Below are 17013 nucleotides of genomic sequence, written 5' to 3' on the forward strand. Positions count from 1 at the left end.
GGATTGAGATAATCTATTGAAAATGACAGTGACAAACAGATAATCATGCAAATCTTTGATGAAATGAACCTTTTGCACATTTTAAAACCATTACTTTATATCACTGCAAACCTGGCAAGTAATTGCAATGATCAGAGTTATTCATATTCAAATTTTCACCATGTTTGCTCATGGCATTGATTGTCCCAGATGTGCTAGTTTTGTAAAAAGACATTAAGACTAATTTTTAAATATTTAAAACACTGTTTTCACTGAGAGAACTGTGGCATTTCCAATTTTCAAAAAATAGTTCTTTTTGATTTGAAACCAGCTCTTACAATGGAAGTTAATGTTGATTGAAGACTTGATGTCATTGTAGTTATGTTTTCTCCTAGAGGTAAGACCCCGCCCAATGCAGTAACCATAATCATTTACATCAGTGCTCTGGAAGGAGCAATCATATCAAGATACTTGGCTCCAGTTAATCAGTGCTTCTCCCCGCCCCCCACTTCCTTTCTCCACCCATTCCTGCGCCCTGCTTCTTCCTTCCCTACTACTTCCTCCTTACCACTTCCCCCACTCTCTGTTTCTCCTCTTTTAGATGGGGCAGGGGGAGGGCAGGAGAGTCCTGCACTGACAGATCTATTCTATCAAAAGGAGGTTCTAAGACCACAGAAATACATAATTTTTATATAAAAAAAATAACAGACGTAAAGGTCATGCTTTTGGGGGCACCTGAGTGGCTCAGTCATTTGGGTGTCTACCTTTAGCTCAGATCATGATCCTGGGGTGTTCTGGGATAAAGCCCACATTGGGTTCCTTGCCTGGAGAGGAGCCTGCTTGTCCCTTTCTCTTGGTCAAATAAATAAAATCTTTTAAAAATTTAGAAAAGTCATGCTTTCAGTGCCCAAAACAAAAACAAACCAAAAATATCCTTTAAGGTGTTCTTAATAGATAATCATTCAACCAGAGCATAAAGCAAAATTTTTCATTTTAGGTTACATTTTTGTTCTAAATCAACTTCCATCTGGAAACAGTCACATGGCATTGTGAACTCAGAGTTAGGAACTATGAGAACTAAAACCTAGGCCTGCATTTTCTTCTAACATGTGATATGATTTGAGCCAATGGATTAATCTTTTTGGGTTTCAATATCTTTATTTGTAAAACAGATTTCTCATTTACCATACCTATTTTCCATACCTTGTTCCATAGGAGACATAGAACACTATTTCTAAGGCATTCACATACAAATAGGTTAGAAGATTTACAACCTCTTTATCAACCTTCAATGAGATGGGATAGTGCTTGCTATACCATTTTATTATTTTTTATTTATTTTTAAATAATAAATTTATTTTTTATTGGTGTTCAATTTGCCAACATACAGAATAACACCCAGTGCTCACCCCATCAAGTGCCCCCCTCAGTGCCTGTCACCCAGTCACCCCCACCCCCCACACTCCTCCCCTTCCACCACCACTAGTTCATTTCCCCAGAGTTAGGAATCTTCCATGTTCGGTCTCCCTTTCTGATATTTCCCACCCATTTCTTCTCCCTTCCCCTCTATTCCCTTTCACTATTTTTTATATTCCCCAAATGAATGAGACCATATAATGTTTGTCCTTCTACGATTGACTTATTTCACTCAGCATAATACCCTCCAGTTCCATCCACGTTGAAGCAAATGGTGGGTATTTGTCATTTCTAATGGCTGAGGCATATTCCATTGTATACATAAACCACATCTTCTTTATCCATTCATCTTTTGATGTTGCTATACCATTTTAACTTTGACAGTTATTTTAGAAGCATTTGAACCCAATTATTGTATACAAGCTTTAGTCAAAGCCTGCCCAAGATAGATCCATAGATTCCTGAGAAATACAGAAGTAATTGCTGACTTATTAAAATATTATATTTATGGTAATGTCAAAAGAGATACATTTAAATACATACCCTCATTCTAAAAGTAGAGCAGAGCTATAATTATCTCCAAAATTTTTTATATCTTGCCTTGTTATCGTTTTTCTCAAGGTGATTTTTTATTACATCTTCATTAAAAATAAAACACTGAAATATCTACAATACAAAATCAGAGAGCAGAAAGCTTACATGATCATTTTTAAGACTGAGCAGCATGTAAATGCAATAGGTGTATCTTCAAATTGGGATTCACCCAGCAGCGCTCCTAGGACTCCCTATAACAAAGGCTAGAACTTGTCAAGAAAATTATTGCAACTTGATATGGAAGACACCATTTTCCATTAGACGTTTAAGATGTCTGTATGTACAGCCATCTAGACCTAACTTATAGTATGCTTTTCTCCAAGCCTCAATGCAATGCTAAACTGTAAAGACTATATAGGAAGACTACAACTAAACAATCCATAAAATAGAAGCTTCATACTGAGCCAGGTTTGCCTTCTGTTACGGCAGGTTTATGCTGTGGTGTAAGGAAAAGCACACACATTATTCTACAAATATAACCCCATTTATAATAGAGAAATGCTTCTTGTTTGAGGATTTAAGAGCATCTTTTTGTTGACCTTTACCTTTCTATGTGTGATATCCCGAAACCAGGCAGAAATAGTGAAAAATGGGCACTTACATCTTTGAAGAACAAAATGATCTCTCATAATACTCTAATTGAATATGGTAGATGACCTTGAATCCCATGAAAACCCTTTTTAAGATTAATACTTGGAGTTCTCAATGAATGGATGTTAGGGGCATTTACATGGCTATTCAAGATGAAAGGTGTTGTTGAATATGTCTATGTGTATGTCCCTGGCCATGGCCATGTCTATCAAGCACAGTGAAATAAATTGGTATTAAAGAATTATGTATCATTATGTAGTCAATTTAGTCAGGCCTAATCTTGATACTGTTTGCTAACTATCATAAGTCCCCTTTATAATTCTGAGTCACAGAGAAGGCAGGAAGTATTCATTTTATATATGTCATTCCTGTAAATAGACGGTCCAAATGCAGTACTTTGTTATCACTGTTCATAAACAGCAAAGGGAAGGAGCAAGGACTGAGTAGTTACTTTGCTCATAACAAGCACCCACTGTGGGAACATCCTCAGGTAGGATCCTATCAGATAGAGACTGATGTGACATATGTAATGGCAATGAACTTCTGGTTTTACCTATTTACCCAGTTACCTATTTACTACTCTACTCTAGAGAATTAGATTGAAATAGACATGAATAACCAAGAGTTTTTTGCAAGCAAGTTCATGATTGGTTTTCTTTATGTCATTTTTAGGAAATGAGCCCCCCAAAATATGATTTTTTTTAAAAAAAAATGACATTTATCCATAAAATCAGTTTTTTTTATTTTTTAATGAACATTTAAAGTTCATATACAAAAGCTAACAGAGCAATAAGTCAATCATGAAATAAGTACAAGGAAATAAAATGGAAAATAACTCAATTACAATTTCTCACCACTGAAGCACTACACACTGGTTGTAGCGAGAGGTGGTCAATGTTTCAGCCAGTGAATGCATGGGCCAAAACCCAAGACTGTCATCACATCACTTTTTGTTTTAACAATTCCTTTTCTTTCTCTGATCAGTATTCAGTTGGGTAGGGTGGGGTGGGGAGAGAAATGTTTCTTTTCCTCAAAAAAGAAAAAAAAGATTTTTTAAGCAGTTAAATTTTTCCTTGGGGAAATATTTTATCTGTTAATCTATCATACCTTATATTTCTGTTATTAAATTTATCTGCATAAATATTTGCCTAATCTATTTCTTAGTGTAATATCATGCAATATTTTCTAATTTCAGAATAGTAAGAATTATCAAAGGCAATTAGTTTTGTACTTAAATGTCCAGTTTCCTTTTTAATGAAAAATGTGCTCTTTCTGATTTGTTTCTTGCAAGAGAGTTGGTCAAGTAATAATCATGGAGCATTTCCTAAAATATTTATTTGCTGGGAAAATTTGTATGAAATGACATTTGAAGTATAAAAAACATTGTTAGGTAACACTTGGAACAGTTAAAAATATACTTATCTTGTTTGTAAACTATCAGTGTAAGATACTGAGTATCTGAGTGTCAGAGCCATTGTCTCCTGTTTTTCTAGAAAGTTGTTTGCTTTATTTATCAATGTGACATCTTTGAAACATCCGACATTATATATAGAAACATCAAGACAATATTATTTGTACATATTATTAAACATGCAAAAATTTCCTGAAAGATAGTGCCCGAATATGGAAAATTCCTCTGAGCTCAACCTCTCCTTGGTACCATTCTGCTGGAAGTATGGCTCTCTTGGAGTTTGGGAGTATGGTGAGTTATTTTGGAGAGGTAGCCCCTTTAATCACCGGTTCCCTATTCAAATATGTTGCCCAGTAAACTAAGTTGAAAGTGCCAAACAAGACTGGGAATACAATTCGGGACATTTTGTCAATCTTGCTGATGCTGTTGTAAGTCTTTTTGTTTTCAGAAGTCTTCTCTTCAGAAGGCTTTACTGAGGCTGACGATGCATTTGAGGTCACTGCTGGGGTCTGCTCCTTTGGGATGTTGGGGGGGTGGGTCATCTTCCCAGTAGTATAAGCATTTGTTGACTTATTTAGTATGAGTTCCCGCTCCTTTTTCTGCAAAATATAATAAGATTTTAAGGGCATGCCATTTGCAGGTAATTGTCAACTCATTTTTGAAGATTCTAAAGGTTTATCTCTCAAAAGAGAGACAGAGAAACATCAGCTTAGCTCTGGGGGAGGGCAGTTCTCCAGACTTCTAAGCATACAACCACACATGGCCAATCTTGAATAAGAAGTTCTAGAACAGGATAAATAATTTATGGTGAAAGATATCAAAATGGCAGTTGTCTTTGTTGAAGTGGATATTGGAAAGGGCTTAGTTGATTGGGAAGTGGCATGGTAAACTTTCTGGAGAGCTAGTAATTTTCTCTATCTTGATAGGGATTTTGTGTTACATAGGTGAACATGTTCATAAAAATTCAGCAAATGTATCCTTAATATCTGTGTATTTTACACTATGCAAGTTTTTCTTTGAAAGAATCAAATTGTAAACAAATATTGAACTCTTGTTAATAATATATAAATGTCCACAAGAGCCAAAATGTGGGAGGAGCCTCGGTGTCTGTCCATCGAAAGATGAATGGATAAAGAAGATGTGGTTTATGTATACAATGGAATATTACTCAGCCATTAGAAACGACAAATACCCACCATTTGCTTCAGCGTGGATGGAACTGGAGGGTATTATGCTGAATGAAGTAAGTCAATCGGAGAAGGACAAACATTATATGGTCTCATTCGTTTGGGGAATATAAAAAATAGTGAAAGGGAATAAAGGGGAAAGGAGAAAAATGAGTGAGAAATATCAGAAAGGAAGACAGAACGTGAGAGACTCGTAACTCTGGGAAACGAACTAGGGGGGGAGAAAGGCGAGGTGGGGGTGACTGGGTGACAGGCACTGAAGGGGGCGCTTGATGGGATGAGCACTGGGTGTTGTTCTGTATGTTGGCAAATTGAACACCAATAAAAAATGAATTTATATAAAAAATAATATATAAATGCACATGTATAAATATATTTAGTCATAAATGTACTATCCTCTAAAATTTACTTTGAAATGTATAAGAATATAAGATGGATTGAGAATGAGTGAATGCATGGATAGATAGATAATGGACAAATAGACAGTAGTGACATATGCATAGTAAAATGTGCATAGTAGAGAGATTTTCATTATAAAATTCTCTATACATTCCTGTCAGTTTGCAAATGTATATAATAAAATGTTGCAAAAAATTCTGTTCCTTTAATATCATGCCATTAAATAAAATTTAATTGGAAAAACACATTCATTTGGGGAATACAAAAAATAGTGAAAGGGAATAAAGGAGAAAGGAGAAAAAATGAGTGGGAAATACCAGAAAGGGAGACAGAACATGAAAGACTCCTAACTCTGGGAAACGAACTAGGGGTGGTGGAAGGGGAGGTGGATGGGGGGTGGGGGTGACAGGGTGATGGGCACTGAGGTGGGCACTTGACGGGATGAGCACTGGGTGTTATTCTATATGTTGACAAATTGAACACCAATAAAAAATAAATTTATAAAAAAACACATATAACACCCAGTGCTCATCCCATCAAGTGCCCTCCTCAGTAACAAGAGACTAAATTAAAAGAAACATATGGAAAAGATAATAAGGAGAAAGGAAACACATGGAGCAAGGAGCAGGAGGAAGCAAGTGAAAAGAGAGGTAGAGTAAATGCGGAACCAGATGCAAAGAGCATGGTGACCACCTGGGGACATGGTGAGGTAGGCTACAATAGCCCGGCGCCAGAGTAGGGACCCCCTGGACCACTCTTCAGAAATACTACAGCTCTTCCACATACCAGTGATCATGTGTGTACCCACACTGGTCTGCCAGGAGAAACTATGAATTTATGACACTTCAACTGCACAGCACCTTCCAGGCTTAAGGGGTAGGACCCCCAGCACCACAGTCTTCTGGAGAACAACATGTAGTTTTGAAGTTCCACAAGACACTGAAGTGTGCTGCTTATTCTAAAAGAACAGTGTGAATCTAGGACTAGATAATCCATGTTAGCTTCATCTCTCCCATCTCTCCTTCTCCCTTCAGGTCTGGATCTACAGCAAATGGTAATAGCAGTGGAGGCAAATGTGAAATTGGTGGCTGACATAGATAGTGAGCTTATATGACAACATTTTGGGGCTCTCCAATCATCCCTTCCTGCTATACTCATAGACATTAGCCTGAAGGCCTCAATTCCTGTAACAGGTTGCTTTCCTACCCCGACTTGGCTATCTCCAGTTCACTGTCACATAGCCACCAAGACCCAGGCCCTTAGCAATCACTTAACTTCTGACAACACAGAGCTGAGTGTTGGGAAACCCTCTCTTCAAATTCCATTCATATTCTTCCCTTCACAAACCTCCTCTGTGGCTCCTTTTGTTTTTACCATCAGGAGCAGATGCTCAAGAATCCCCAGTCTGCCTTTACAAGTGTTTTCCCTGGTCACCACCAATCATCCTCTATGGTCAGCTCACCACTATTCCCCCACTCCATCCCCAACCTCCAAAACACCCACTCCTGAGGCTGCTACTTGTCAAGGCCCTCCCTCTTGTCCCTTCTCTCTTAGGAAGGCCCAGCATGGATCCCTCCCAGGTCTTCCTCCAACTAGGGAAGCTGGACTTGGAAATGAGTTTTCTATGACTGAAACTCTGGCATGGGAGGGGACTCTTGGTGCTTGGAAGTAGGAAGAATTAGATAGATCAAGTTAACTCAGAACTTCTGACTTTTCCCAGGAAAGGAAATAGCTGTGTTAAATGCAAAAAGCAAGCATGAGGCCATCAATGAGACACAGCTGACTGTCCTCAACAAAAAGAGCATCCTGAGTTGCTGTTCCTGGTTTGTGGCCCTGGTTGGGAGGTCAGGCCATACAATTTCAGTCTTCTATGATCCTTGCCAGGGCTCTCTTCATACTGACTTCTCATGGACAGATTTTTGATTTTCAAGGACAAATTTTTATTTCTACCCTGATAACTTTGGCCTGCTCTTCTCTCAGAGCAAAAGCTTTGCCTGTTTGTTTAATGCATGGTATAATTAACAGTTTATCACGTGCTGTTCCTTTTTTGTTCCACATAGGTTATTCTCATCTCCCCAAGGACATGGTTCAGCTTAGAATTCTGTGTAATCTTTTTTTCTTCAACTATTCCTTAGATTCAGGCACCAATCACCTTCTAAATACCCAAAGTTTAATTGCTTTGAACAGAGTAATGCTTTTGATAATTAATGTGCATCTTTTAAGTGAACCAAATCATCTCCTCAGTGGAACTGGGTATGTTTTGCTGCATCCAGTAGGTCACATGCTCTCCTCACGTCCTTAAAGCCACTCTGCAGAAGATCTACTGCATGGTTAGGTGACAAAGCAATGAGCAAAAGAATGTATAATTCAAAACTGGACAAGTAGTCATTGAACAGACAGGAGACACTTTAGCAAAAATAACAGTCCTAAGTCTAAACAAGCCCAAGCCATTCACATGACATCAGACCTTTTGCTTGATCAATGCAGATGATTCAAAACAATTCAGGACCTGCTGCAATAAGACTTGATAGGGACCCTGAACATATGGAAGGGGCCATTTTTTCATGGGGGGGGGTGCGACATAGAGAGGAGAAACACCTGTCTTATATTTGATATTTTATGTCAGGCACATTTTCTTTGGGGGAAAGGGGAAAATGCAGTCAGTACCTTGACCTTGGCTGCTTCTGAGGCTTTTTTGCCATCCCACGCCCAGCCTCTCTTTGTGAAATAGTTGACGGTGGCAAACTCGATCAGCGCGGAGAACACAAAAGCGTAGCACACAGCTATGAACCAGTCCATGGCTGTCGCATAAGCCACTTTGGGCAGAGAGTTCCGAGCACTGATGCTGAGAGTCGTCATGGTCAGCACTGTGGTCACCCCTGTGGTTGTTAGTGACAGGGGTCAGGCAAGGGGAATGGAAACAGGAATCAGTACTGACACCGAGACCCCAGTAGAACACCTTGACCATGACAGATGAAGACAGGAAAGGAACTGGTTATTTTTATCCCTAGAAAAAGCCTCCCTTTCTATTTTAGTAACACTTAACACACTCATAGCATTTATAATATTTCTTATTTTATTTATCTTATTACTTGGCTCCTTCCTCTGGAATATAAACTGAGGAGGGTAAGGACCGGGTCTGATATAGACACATACTTGTGTCCCCACTGTCCTGAACCAAGACCAGCAGATAGCTTGTGTCCACCAAGATGGGTTGAATAGGTGGTATTCCTCTGTGGCAATGTGGCAATACCCAATTGTGAACAGGTAATGGCATTCACACAGCATCTAGTGAAGTGTTTCACAAAATGTGCTATGCACCCTGTGAGTACTGGGATTGAGACAAACTGAAGAGAGAGACTTGCTTTTACATGGATTAACACAATTTGCAGACTTCCAGGAACCAAGAACCCAGGTGCAATACCAGTTCTGTGTCTGAATCTGGGTCTCAGCACTTCACTTGATCCAAGAGAGATCACTCTTCCCTCAAAGCGATTGTGCGAGATGTCTGTGTCTGTCTGCCTTGGCTTCTGTGGGAGCTTTGCAGTGACCATGCAGCAAGGGCAGACAGTTGGAGGGGGACATTCAGGACTGGCAGATTATGAGCCATCTATCTAGTCTCCAATAAGTGCCAGACTGATCTAAGCCACATTCTGGATGGGTGTCATTATCCCCATTCATAGGCGAAAAGCTTAAAGATTTAAACATACTTAGCAATGTACCCCATTTCACTAGCTGGCAAATGTGAACCCATTTTGGGCCCTTTAGAGCCCTTATAGCTTCCACATGCTCTGTGCCTTCCTCCTCACCACAGTTTTGTCTGCATGAGGGTACACCTATGTGCATGGGGTATGGGTGCAATATACCTGTTATAAGTTGATTTTGTATTTCTCACAAATTCATATGTTGAGGTCCTAAACCTCAGAACTTCAGAATGTAACCTTATTTGCAAATGCAGCCTTTATAGAAGTAATCAAGTTAAAATGAGGCTGTTAGGGTGGATCCAATATGACTGGTGCCCCAGATGTGCACACAGGGAAAAAAGTGTGTGAAGACTGGAATTATCTGCCACAAGCCAAGGAACTACAGGAAGCTAGAAGAGAGGCCTAAAATAGACCCTCCCCTCAGAAGAAACCATTTTGTTGGCCTCTTGATTTTGGACTTTGTAGCCTCCAGAACTGAGACAATTAATTTCCATTATTTAAGCCACTCAGGGCATGATACTTCATTATGGAGCCCTAGGAAATCAGTAGGCATCTTTGATTTTCCTTAGAAATGTACTTCATATTGTGCTGGGGGAAAATGTTCTGTGCATGACCTTAAACAGGCTCCTTGCAACTTCTTGGGTCGTTTAACATCTTAATGTGCATTAAAAATCTCCAGGAAGAAACAGACACTAATATACAGCATTCTCCAAACTAATTTTTTTTCCCTGCCCACCTACTAAAGAGCTGGAGAAGTACGGTTGGGCCATGAACCAAAATCCATACCTCTCAAAAACATTCCTGAAGCTAGATGAAGCAAGGCAAGTGAAACTGGCCATGTAGATGGAAGTAGAGAGATGATCTGACAGGAATACTCCTGGGCCACTCACTTAGAAACTCCCTGGGCTCTCTGGTTCCCTACAGACTATGGAAGGGTTAACATAAAATGTAAGTCTTGGTTTCCTTCTTTGTAATAGTAAGAGCTGAGGCAGGGGGTGTACCTTACAATTGGGAAATACGTGAGCATCCATTACCACAACTGACTTGCAAAACCATCTTGAGTATCGCTGTTCAAATGTAAGGAAGCAGAGCTTCAAGGTAAGAGTTAAATGCTCAACTATCTGCTATGCCGAGGTACCTTCTGAACTAGATCTTGCTAAACCCAATTTACGTCTTGGGGATGTCAAGTGATGTTCTGGATTCTTATCATATATAAGTATATATACATGTATATGTGTATATGTGCATAAAATATATGCATTATGCATATATGAAAATATCCATATATTCATATCATATGCCCCATCATAAATATGGTATATATGACATATAGATATGTAATTTCTTATTACCATAACACGTATGATGTATTGAATGCCCCTCAAGAGTTCATTTTATTTTATTGTGTTTTATTTATTTATTTTAAAGATTCTATTTATTTATTCATGAGAGACACAGAAAGAGAGGCAGAGACAGAGGGAGAAGCAGGCTCCATGCAGGGAGCCTGACATGGGACTCGATCCCAGTTCTCCAGGATCACACCCTGGGCTGAAGGTGGCCTAAACCACTGTGCCACCTAGGCTGCCTGTAGAGAGTTCATTTTAAAGTGGCACTCACATTTCAAAGAAAACCGCCTGATAACATACAAGTTAGTACTTTAGGAGAAGTGTGAAAATACCGTAGCAAAATCTCACATAAGACAGATTGCTGGTAGTTTCATATCTCAAAAAAAGGCTACCAGCAAAGGCTTTTCAAAACAGAAACAATGATCAAATAGACCATGCACCATTTCCTAAACCCTTGTTAAAGAGCCATCCTAAATCCTAATCCTTAACATTGAATTTTTAACTAATCGGTCTATTTGTTTTCCAGGTCACAGAACAGACAGTAGGCACTAAGGAAGAGTTTAGAGGCTATTGCTGTTTGGGGGTTGTTAGAAGCAGTCCCAAAACACCAGAGCAGGTCTGGCTGGAGGACACTCACCAAACACTGTCCTGGCAGGGACTGATTCTCTGTTCAGCCAAAAGGACACCTGTGATAAGATCACGGTCATTATGCAGGGAAGGTAGGTCTGGATGACAAAGTACCCAATCTTCCTCTTCAGATGGAAGTGAGCCGTCATGATTGTGTATTCGCCTGCAAATAAGCAAATTAATTCAGGACAACAACCTGTCCTAGAGTCCTGCCTGTTATTCCTGCTTCTGGACCAGAGGTGTCCTTCTCTCCATCTTCCCCTTGGAAAACTGTATTGTTGGAGTGAAGGATAGAATGGAGGATGTATGGATTCCTTAACTGTCATTTTATAAGTAAGTCTTTTGAGCCCCGGCGTCTGAAGAGCTTTTGCTGGTGGATGTTTTTCCTGAGGAAAATCAGATTTGTGTGTTTTCCTAATCCCTGGTCCCAATCTGTGCCACTTTCTGTCCACCCCCTTGCTGCTACTGCCATCAGGATTTCAGGATTTAGCCTCTCCAGATATAACTCAGTACATCACAGAACCCTGTTGCAGGTGGAGAGTTTTTCTTCCCATTTCTCAGCCAGGGAAGGCTGGAAGAAGCTAGGGGTGATCACCCCTGCTCCATGCTCCCTGCCAGAGGCCAGGTGGAAGCTGAGGGACAGCAGTCTGAGGAGGGAACCGGTCCTGGCAGCCCCTCCCTCCTGCCGCCCACCAGGGAGATTGGGGCATTCCCATGGCGATGCTCCTGTGCCTTCTCTGGATCTGCCTGGCAGTGTGGGAGGCCAGCGGGGACCTTCCGTTCATTGCTGAGAATGATGCCGCCCTGATGGTGAACTGGTAAGGAGCTGAGAGGGGTTGTGGTCAGAAAGTGTGTCAGTGGCTGTCAGCTGGAAAGTCTCCAGTGCTAGAATTTGTTGTTTTCATCGAAGTATAGTTAACATACAATGTTATATTGGTTTTAGGTGTACAACATATTGATTCAACAATTCTGTACCTCCTTCAGCACTCACCATCATGAGTGTAGCCACCATTGGTCACCATATAACATTATTACAATATTACTGACCATATTCCCTGTCCTGTACCGTTCATCTCTGTGCCTGCTCTCTGGGGAGATGCAAAGGCTGCTTTGAGAAGTAGAGGCAGAGTTAAGCTGATCTGAGGACAAGCGTTCTTTTGCTGAACTGCAATGAGTAGATGGTGTGGCTGGGGAGCTGGGTAGAACCGTGGAGAGAAAAGGCTTGAGGCCTCCCTAAAGCAGATCTGGTAGGAGTCATCTACTTGGGGTTGCTCTGCTGGAGACAGATAACAGCTCTGATGCGTGCTATTGGAATCAGAGCCCAGAGCACAGCATGGCCAGCTGCAGATGTGTCCCTACATGCCTCTTCTCAGCATGCCAGATGTTAGACTAGGCAAAGGGAACCATTAAAATCATATGGGGCAAAATCTGCCCCCTTACAGCAGCAGGCCACGCATTCTCCATTGTTCCAAGGCCGGTCAGAGCAGAGGACAGCGGCCAAGCAGACTCTAGCACAGCAGAAAGAAATAGCAGCAAAGAGCAGGAGGCTGAGATATATTTAATAGCAAGGACTGGATCTTTATAATGATGCAATTTTGCCTCTCCTCAACATCTGAGAAGAGGGAAATGCCATTCTATTTCTTGGCAGTAGGGTTTGATATTACACTCCTACTTATAATGCTTTAATTGCTGTTCTTTTCATTCTGTTATTTGAGTGTAGTTGACACACAATGTGACACTAGTTTTGGGTGTCCGACATACTGATTCAACAAGTGTATGCATTATGCTGTGTTCGCCACAAGTGTAGCTACCATCTGTCCCAATACATCCCTATTATACTGTCACTGACTGTATTCCTTATGCTGTGCCTTGTATCCCCATGACTCACTCATTCCATAACAGGAAGTGTATATCTTCCACTCTCCTTCACCCATTTTGCTGATCCCTTCACCCCCTCTCTCATTTGTTTTACTTTTGAGTTGAAGGTACCAATATCATATAATGTTTTTTTTTTTTTGAAAGACCATCTCTTTGGAATGCAAATAGAGGCAAAAACCTCATTTATACCTTTTCAAAGAACTATATGAAACAATTCCAAACTGTAGAATCCCATTAGCATGGCAACTCTTTACCCCCAAACATCTACCATGCTACTTTTTCACTTGTTCCAATCAAATTAGGCCTACTTCCTCTTCCTTTCCCTCTAACTAGGCACCCAGGACAAAGCCAATGGGTAGGCTCGGGGAGCCTGTATGTAGAGGACACATGCACTCAAAATCCGTGAGCTTCCTGCCAGCTCCAAGGTTTGGCAGCGCTGACAAAGAGTGGTGCTGACCAGGGTACCTTTTGGGGCCAACCCATCCCCATGATAGGGCCCATTCCATCTTTGTTACACTTTCTTCTCTGCCATGGAGACTCTCTGGGGCCCTGGAGTCTCTTTCTCTGCTAACAGCCAAGCCTCCTGACTGCTATGGCTGGGCCTCCTGTGGCCAAGAGGCAGCTGAAGACACACCTTGCAGGTGCAGAAGGTAGAACACACTCTGTTCTTTTGGACACCTCACCCATTTTGTGTCAGGTGAAGCCAGGTTGCACGGTGCCTGTGGTACCGGCCTTGTACAGATGAGAGTGAGAGCCCCTTCCTGGGGAGGCCTCGGCTATTTCTATGCTGTTTGGTTGTGCTTTCCAAAATTCAACCCCTGGGAAATCTTAGAAATGTTCAAAAAGGAGGTAGGGGAACAGGTAAATAGGAGTACCTCCAGGAAGCTGTCTACTTTTCCTGCAGAAACTTCTGCTTCTGCATCTCAGTGCTTGAAACAGGGGCCGTGGTACATAAGCAGGTTCATGTGGCCTCCAGGCAGGGCATGCAATAACAGGGGTGTGTTCACATGAAGGCAAACATACCTGAGATGAATGCCTCCCACCACCCTTAATGCTGCCAGCCACTGCAGCCGATGCCTCCGTGTGCAGCTACAGGAACTGGGACCTGAACCGGAGGCCTCCCTGTGGCCAGCACTGCACAATGACAGCTGTGTCCCAGATTACTAAGTAAAACTAAGATGCACCTGAAGGACACCCCCCAACATACCACAGGAGCACCGAGCTCTTCCAGGGTGTGGCACTCTGCAAGCACTTGGTCTCACCTGTGCTGGTGCTGATGTTCTCGGTGCCCACTGTCTGCCCCATCAGGTGGTACTGGTTCAGCCTGGAGCCATCTTCTGCCACCACCACTGACTTAGTGGTGCCATTAGTCCAGACATAGACAACTTCGGAATTAGGATATGCATCTGTAAAGGGCAGGGGGAGAGGTGGTATAAATATGGCATCATTTTCAGCCTGGCACAACCAAAGATGTTTCTAAAAGTAGTAAGAGAGATGATTAGAAGGTTAAAGTTAAAGGACCTGAAGGATGCACATGGCAGTCCAACCACTGCAGACAGTGCAGGGCAGACAGGGCAGACACCACCACTGTTCAGGTCCTTCTCATTTCTAAAAATCTGAGTGGTCAGCAATCAGTGCCTTGTGCTTCCTAGCATGTATTTTCTCTGTAGGGTGCACTACTGCATGGGCTGAGATCACAGTTCTGGGGGCTTTCCCATCTCTGTGGTCTTGGGCAAGTCACTTATATTCTGTACTTCAGTTCTTCCATCTGCAAAACAGGGTGGTAATGGCAGCTACTTCTTAGGATTCCTGCTATCACGATACAAGCTCCATAATAACCTAATGCATACAGCACATAGAGCAGCACCCGATAAGGGTTCCACCTTGCAATTTGTATATTGCCCTGTTGTTCAAAGCTGCCCTGGTAGGAGGGTGGCATGGTAGGTAAGACTTCTTCCCCCTAGTGTCATGCCTGTGAATGTTGCCTTATATGGCAAATAGCACTGTACAGACAAGGCTATGGGCCTTTAAATCAGAAGGCTATGGGCCTTTAAATCAGAAGATTATCCTGGATTATCCCAGTACACCCAATATAATCACTTGAGCCCTTAAAAACAGAGAACTTCTTCTGGCTAGAGCCAGTCAGAGACCCAGATTAGAGAGATTTGAAGCATGAAGAAAGTGCTTTACCACCATTGTTGACTTGAAAGATGGAGGAAGGGGCCATGGAGTGTGAGCAGCTTCTGGAGGATGAGAATGAACCCCCACCCCCCTCAGGTGACAGCTAGCAGGAAACAGGGACTTCAAATCCACAACCATACAGAACTGAATCCTGCCAACAACCTGAATGAAGCCAGAAGTAGATTAACCCTCAGAAAGTAATGCAGCCCTGCCAACACTATACCTCTGGCTAATGGAACCCAGCACAGAGATATCAGGCATACATACTATATACTGACCTATAGAACTGTAAGACGAGAAAGGTATTGTTTTCTTTTTGTCTTTTTTCCAGCTTTACCCAGATATAATTGACATGTAACATTGTGTATGCTTAAGATGTACAATGTAATGATTTGATACATGTACAAATTGTAATTGATTACCACAATAAGGTTAGTTACACATGTATTGCTTTAAACTGGTAAGTTTGTCGTGAAGCAATAGAAAACTAGAACAGATAAATGGAGAACAAACAAAGACTCCCAGAGGAAGGAGACAAATACACATATAATATGTAACAGGTGAATTAATGTTGTGGAGAACTACAAGCTATGAAGAGGGAAGAGACACAATTTTAAATGGCATTGTTGGGGAAGGTCTAACTTAGGAGACCCAAGAAATGTGCAGGAGCTGGCCACATGGCTGTCAGGAGGAAGGGCATGGGTGCTACAAAGGTCTTAAGCCTGAGGAGAAGCCACGCAGACAGGCAATGTAGCTGGACAGAGAAGAGGGCAAAAGGCAGAGGAAAAGACCAGATAGATGATATAGTGCCTGAAGGCCACATGACGGCCTTTGACTTTTGCTGTGAGCTAGTCAGAAGATATGGAGGTAGGGGTGAGGGGTTAATCAAATAAATGACATATTCTAACTTATGCTTTAAAAGGATTCATCTGGCTAAGATGGGAGGATAGAATGTGGGTGAGAACCAGGCAGGAATGGGAGACCACCTGGGGTGATATTAAAATACTCCAGGTGGAAGATGATAGTGGTGAGCAGTGGCTAAGAGAAGAAAAATTAGGAATACATGTCCAGTTGCTAAGGAATCCTGGAGCTGTGAGAGGAACAAGGTGGCTAGGCTGGGCATCTGGACAGATTATTTGCACTTAGGAGGGTGGCAAAGATTCTGGAAGGACCTAGCTTCCAGTGAAAGAGCAGCACTGCAGGTGTCAATGTGTCAGAGTTGGGGATGCTGAGTGGACAGTTGACTGACTATACAAGTTATCTCATGGGAATGGTCCTGGGCGAGGACATGACTTCTCCCATCACCAGCAGACATATGTCAACTGAAGCACAGGCTGGTGAGATCACCTGAGGAGTGCTAGTGGAGGAAAGAAGGGGGTGGAGCATGACTTTCCAGGGTGCTGCAGGGTCTAGAGTCTGAGAAGGCGAGTGGAGAACAGCAAAGCCAAAGGAGCAGCAGGCACTGCAGTGGGAGGGCATGGGGAAGGGACTGTCGGGGAGGCCTGTGTTACAGGCTGCAGGTGATGGCTCAGGAACAGCCACAGACCGAGAAGGATCTAGCCACCTCAGCAAGAGCAGTAGGCTTTGAAGAACTAATAGGCTGTTTGTTCCAGTTGTCTCTTGAGGCCCCTGAGTGTAAACTAACACACCTGCCCCATAATCAAGCCCATGAGTCTCATCAGATGCCACATCCAACCACT

At 42.0% G+C, this 17013-nt stretch overlaps 1 protein-coding gene across 7 annotated transcripts in view; it reads right to left on the reverse strand.

Moving 5' to 3' along the window:
• Window positions 1-3309: 3309 nt before the first annotated feature.
• Window positions 3310-17013, reverse strand: part of GABRA5 (gamma-aminobutyric acid type A receptor subunit alpha5) — an 83002-nt gene continuing 69298 nt past the window's right edge. For all 7 annotated transcript variants that reach the window (XM_025982261.2, XM_072737026.1, XM_025982262.2 and 4 more), the window contains 4 exons: window positions 14395-14538; window positions 11265-11417; window positions 8245-8456; window positions 3310-4590 (listed from right to left, as the gene is read on the reverse strand). In XM_025982261.2, the coding sequence (XP_025838046.1) occupies window positions 4288-4590; window positions 8245-8456; window positions 11265-11417; window positions 14395-14538 (812 nt within the window). In that variant the 3' untranslated portion in view covers window positions 3310-4287. The remainder of the gene's footprint in view (window positions 4591-8244; window positions 8457-11264; window positions 11418-14394; window positions 14539-17013) is intronic.

The sequence above is a fragment of the Vulpes vulpes genome, chromosome 14 (assembly GCF_048418805.1).
Source record: "Vulpes vulpes isolate BD-2025 chromosome 14, VulVul3, whole genome shotgun sequence".
Lineage (NCBI taxonomy): Eukaryota > Metazoa > Chordata > Mammalia > Carnivora > Canidae > Vulpes > Vulpes vulpes.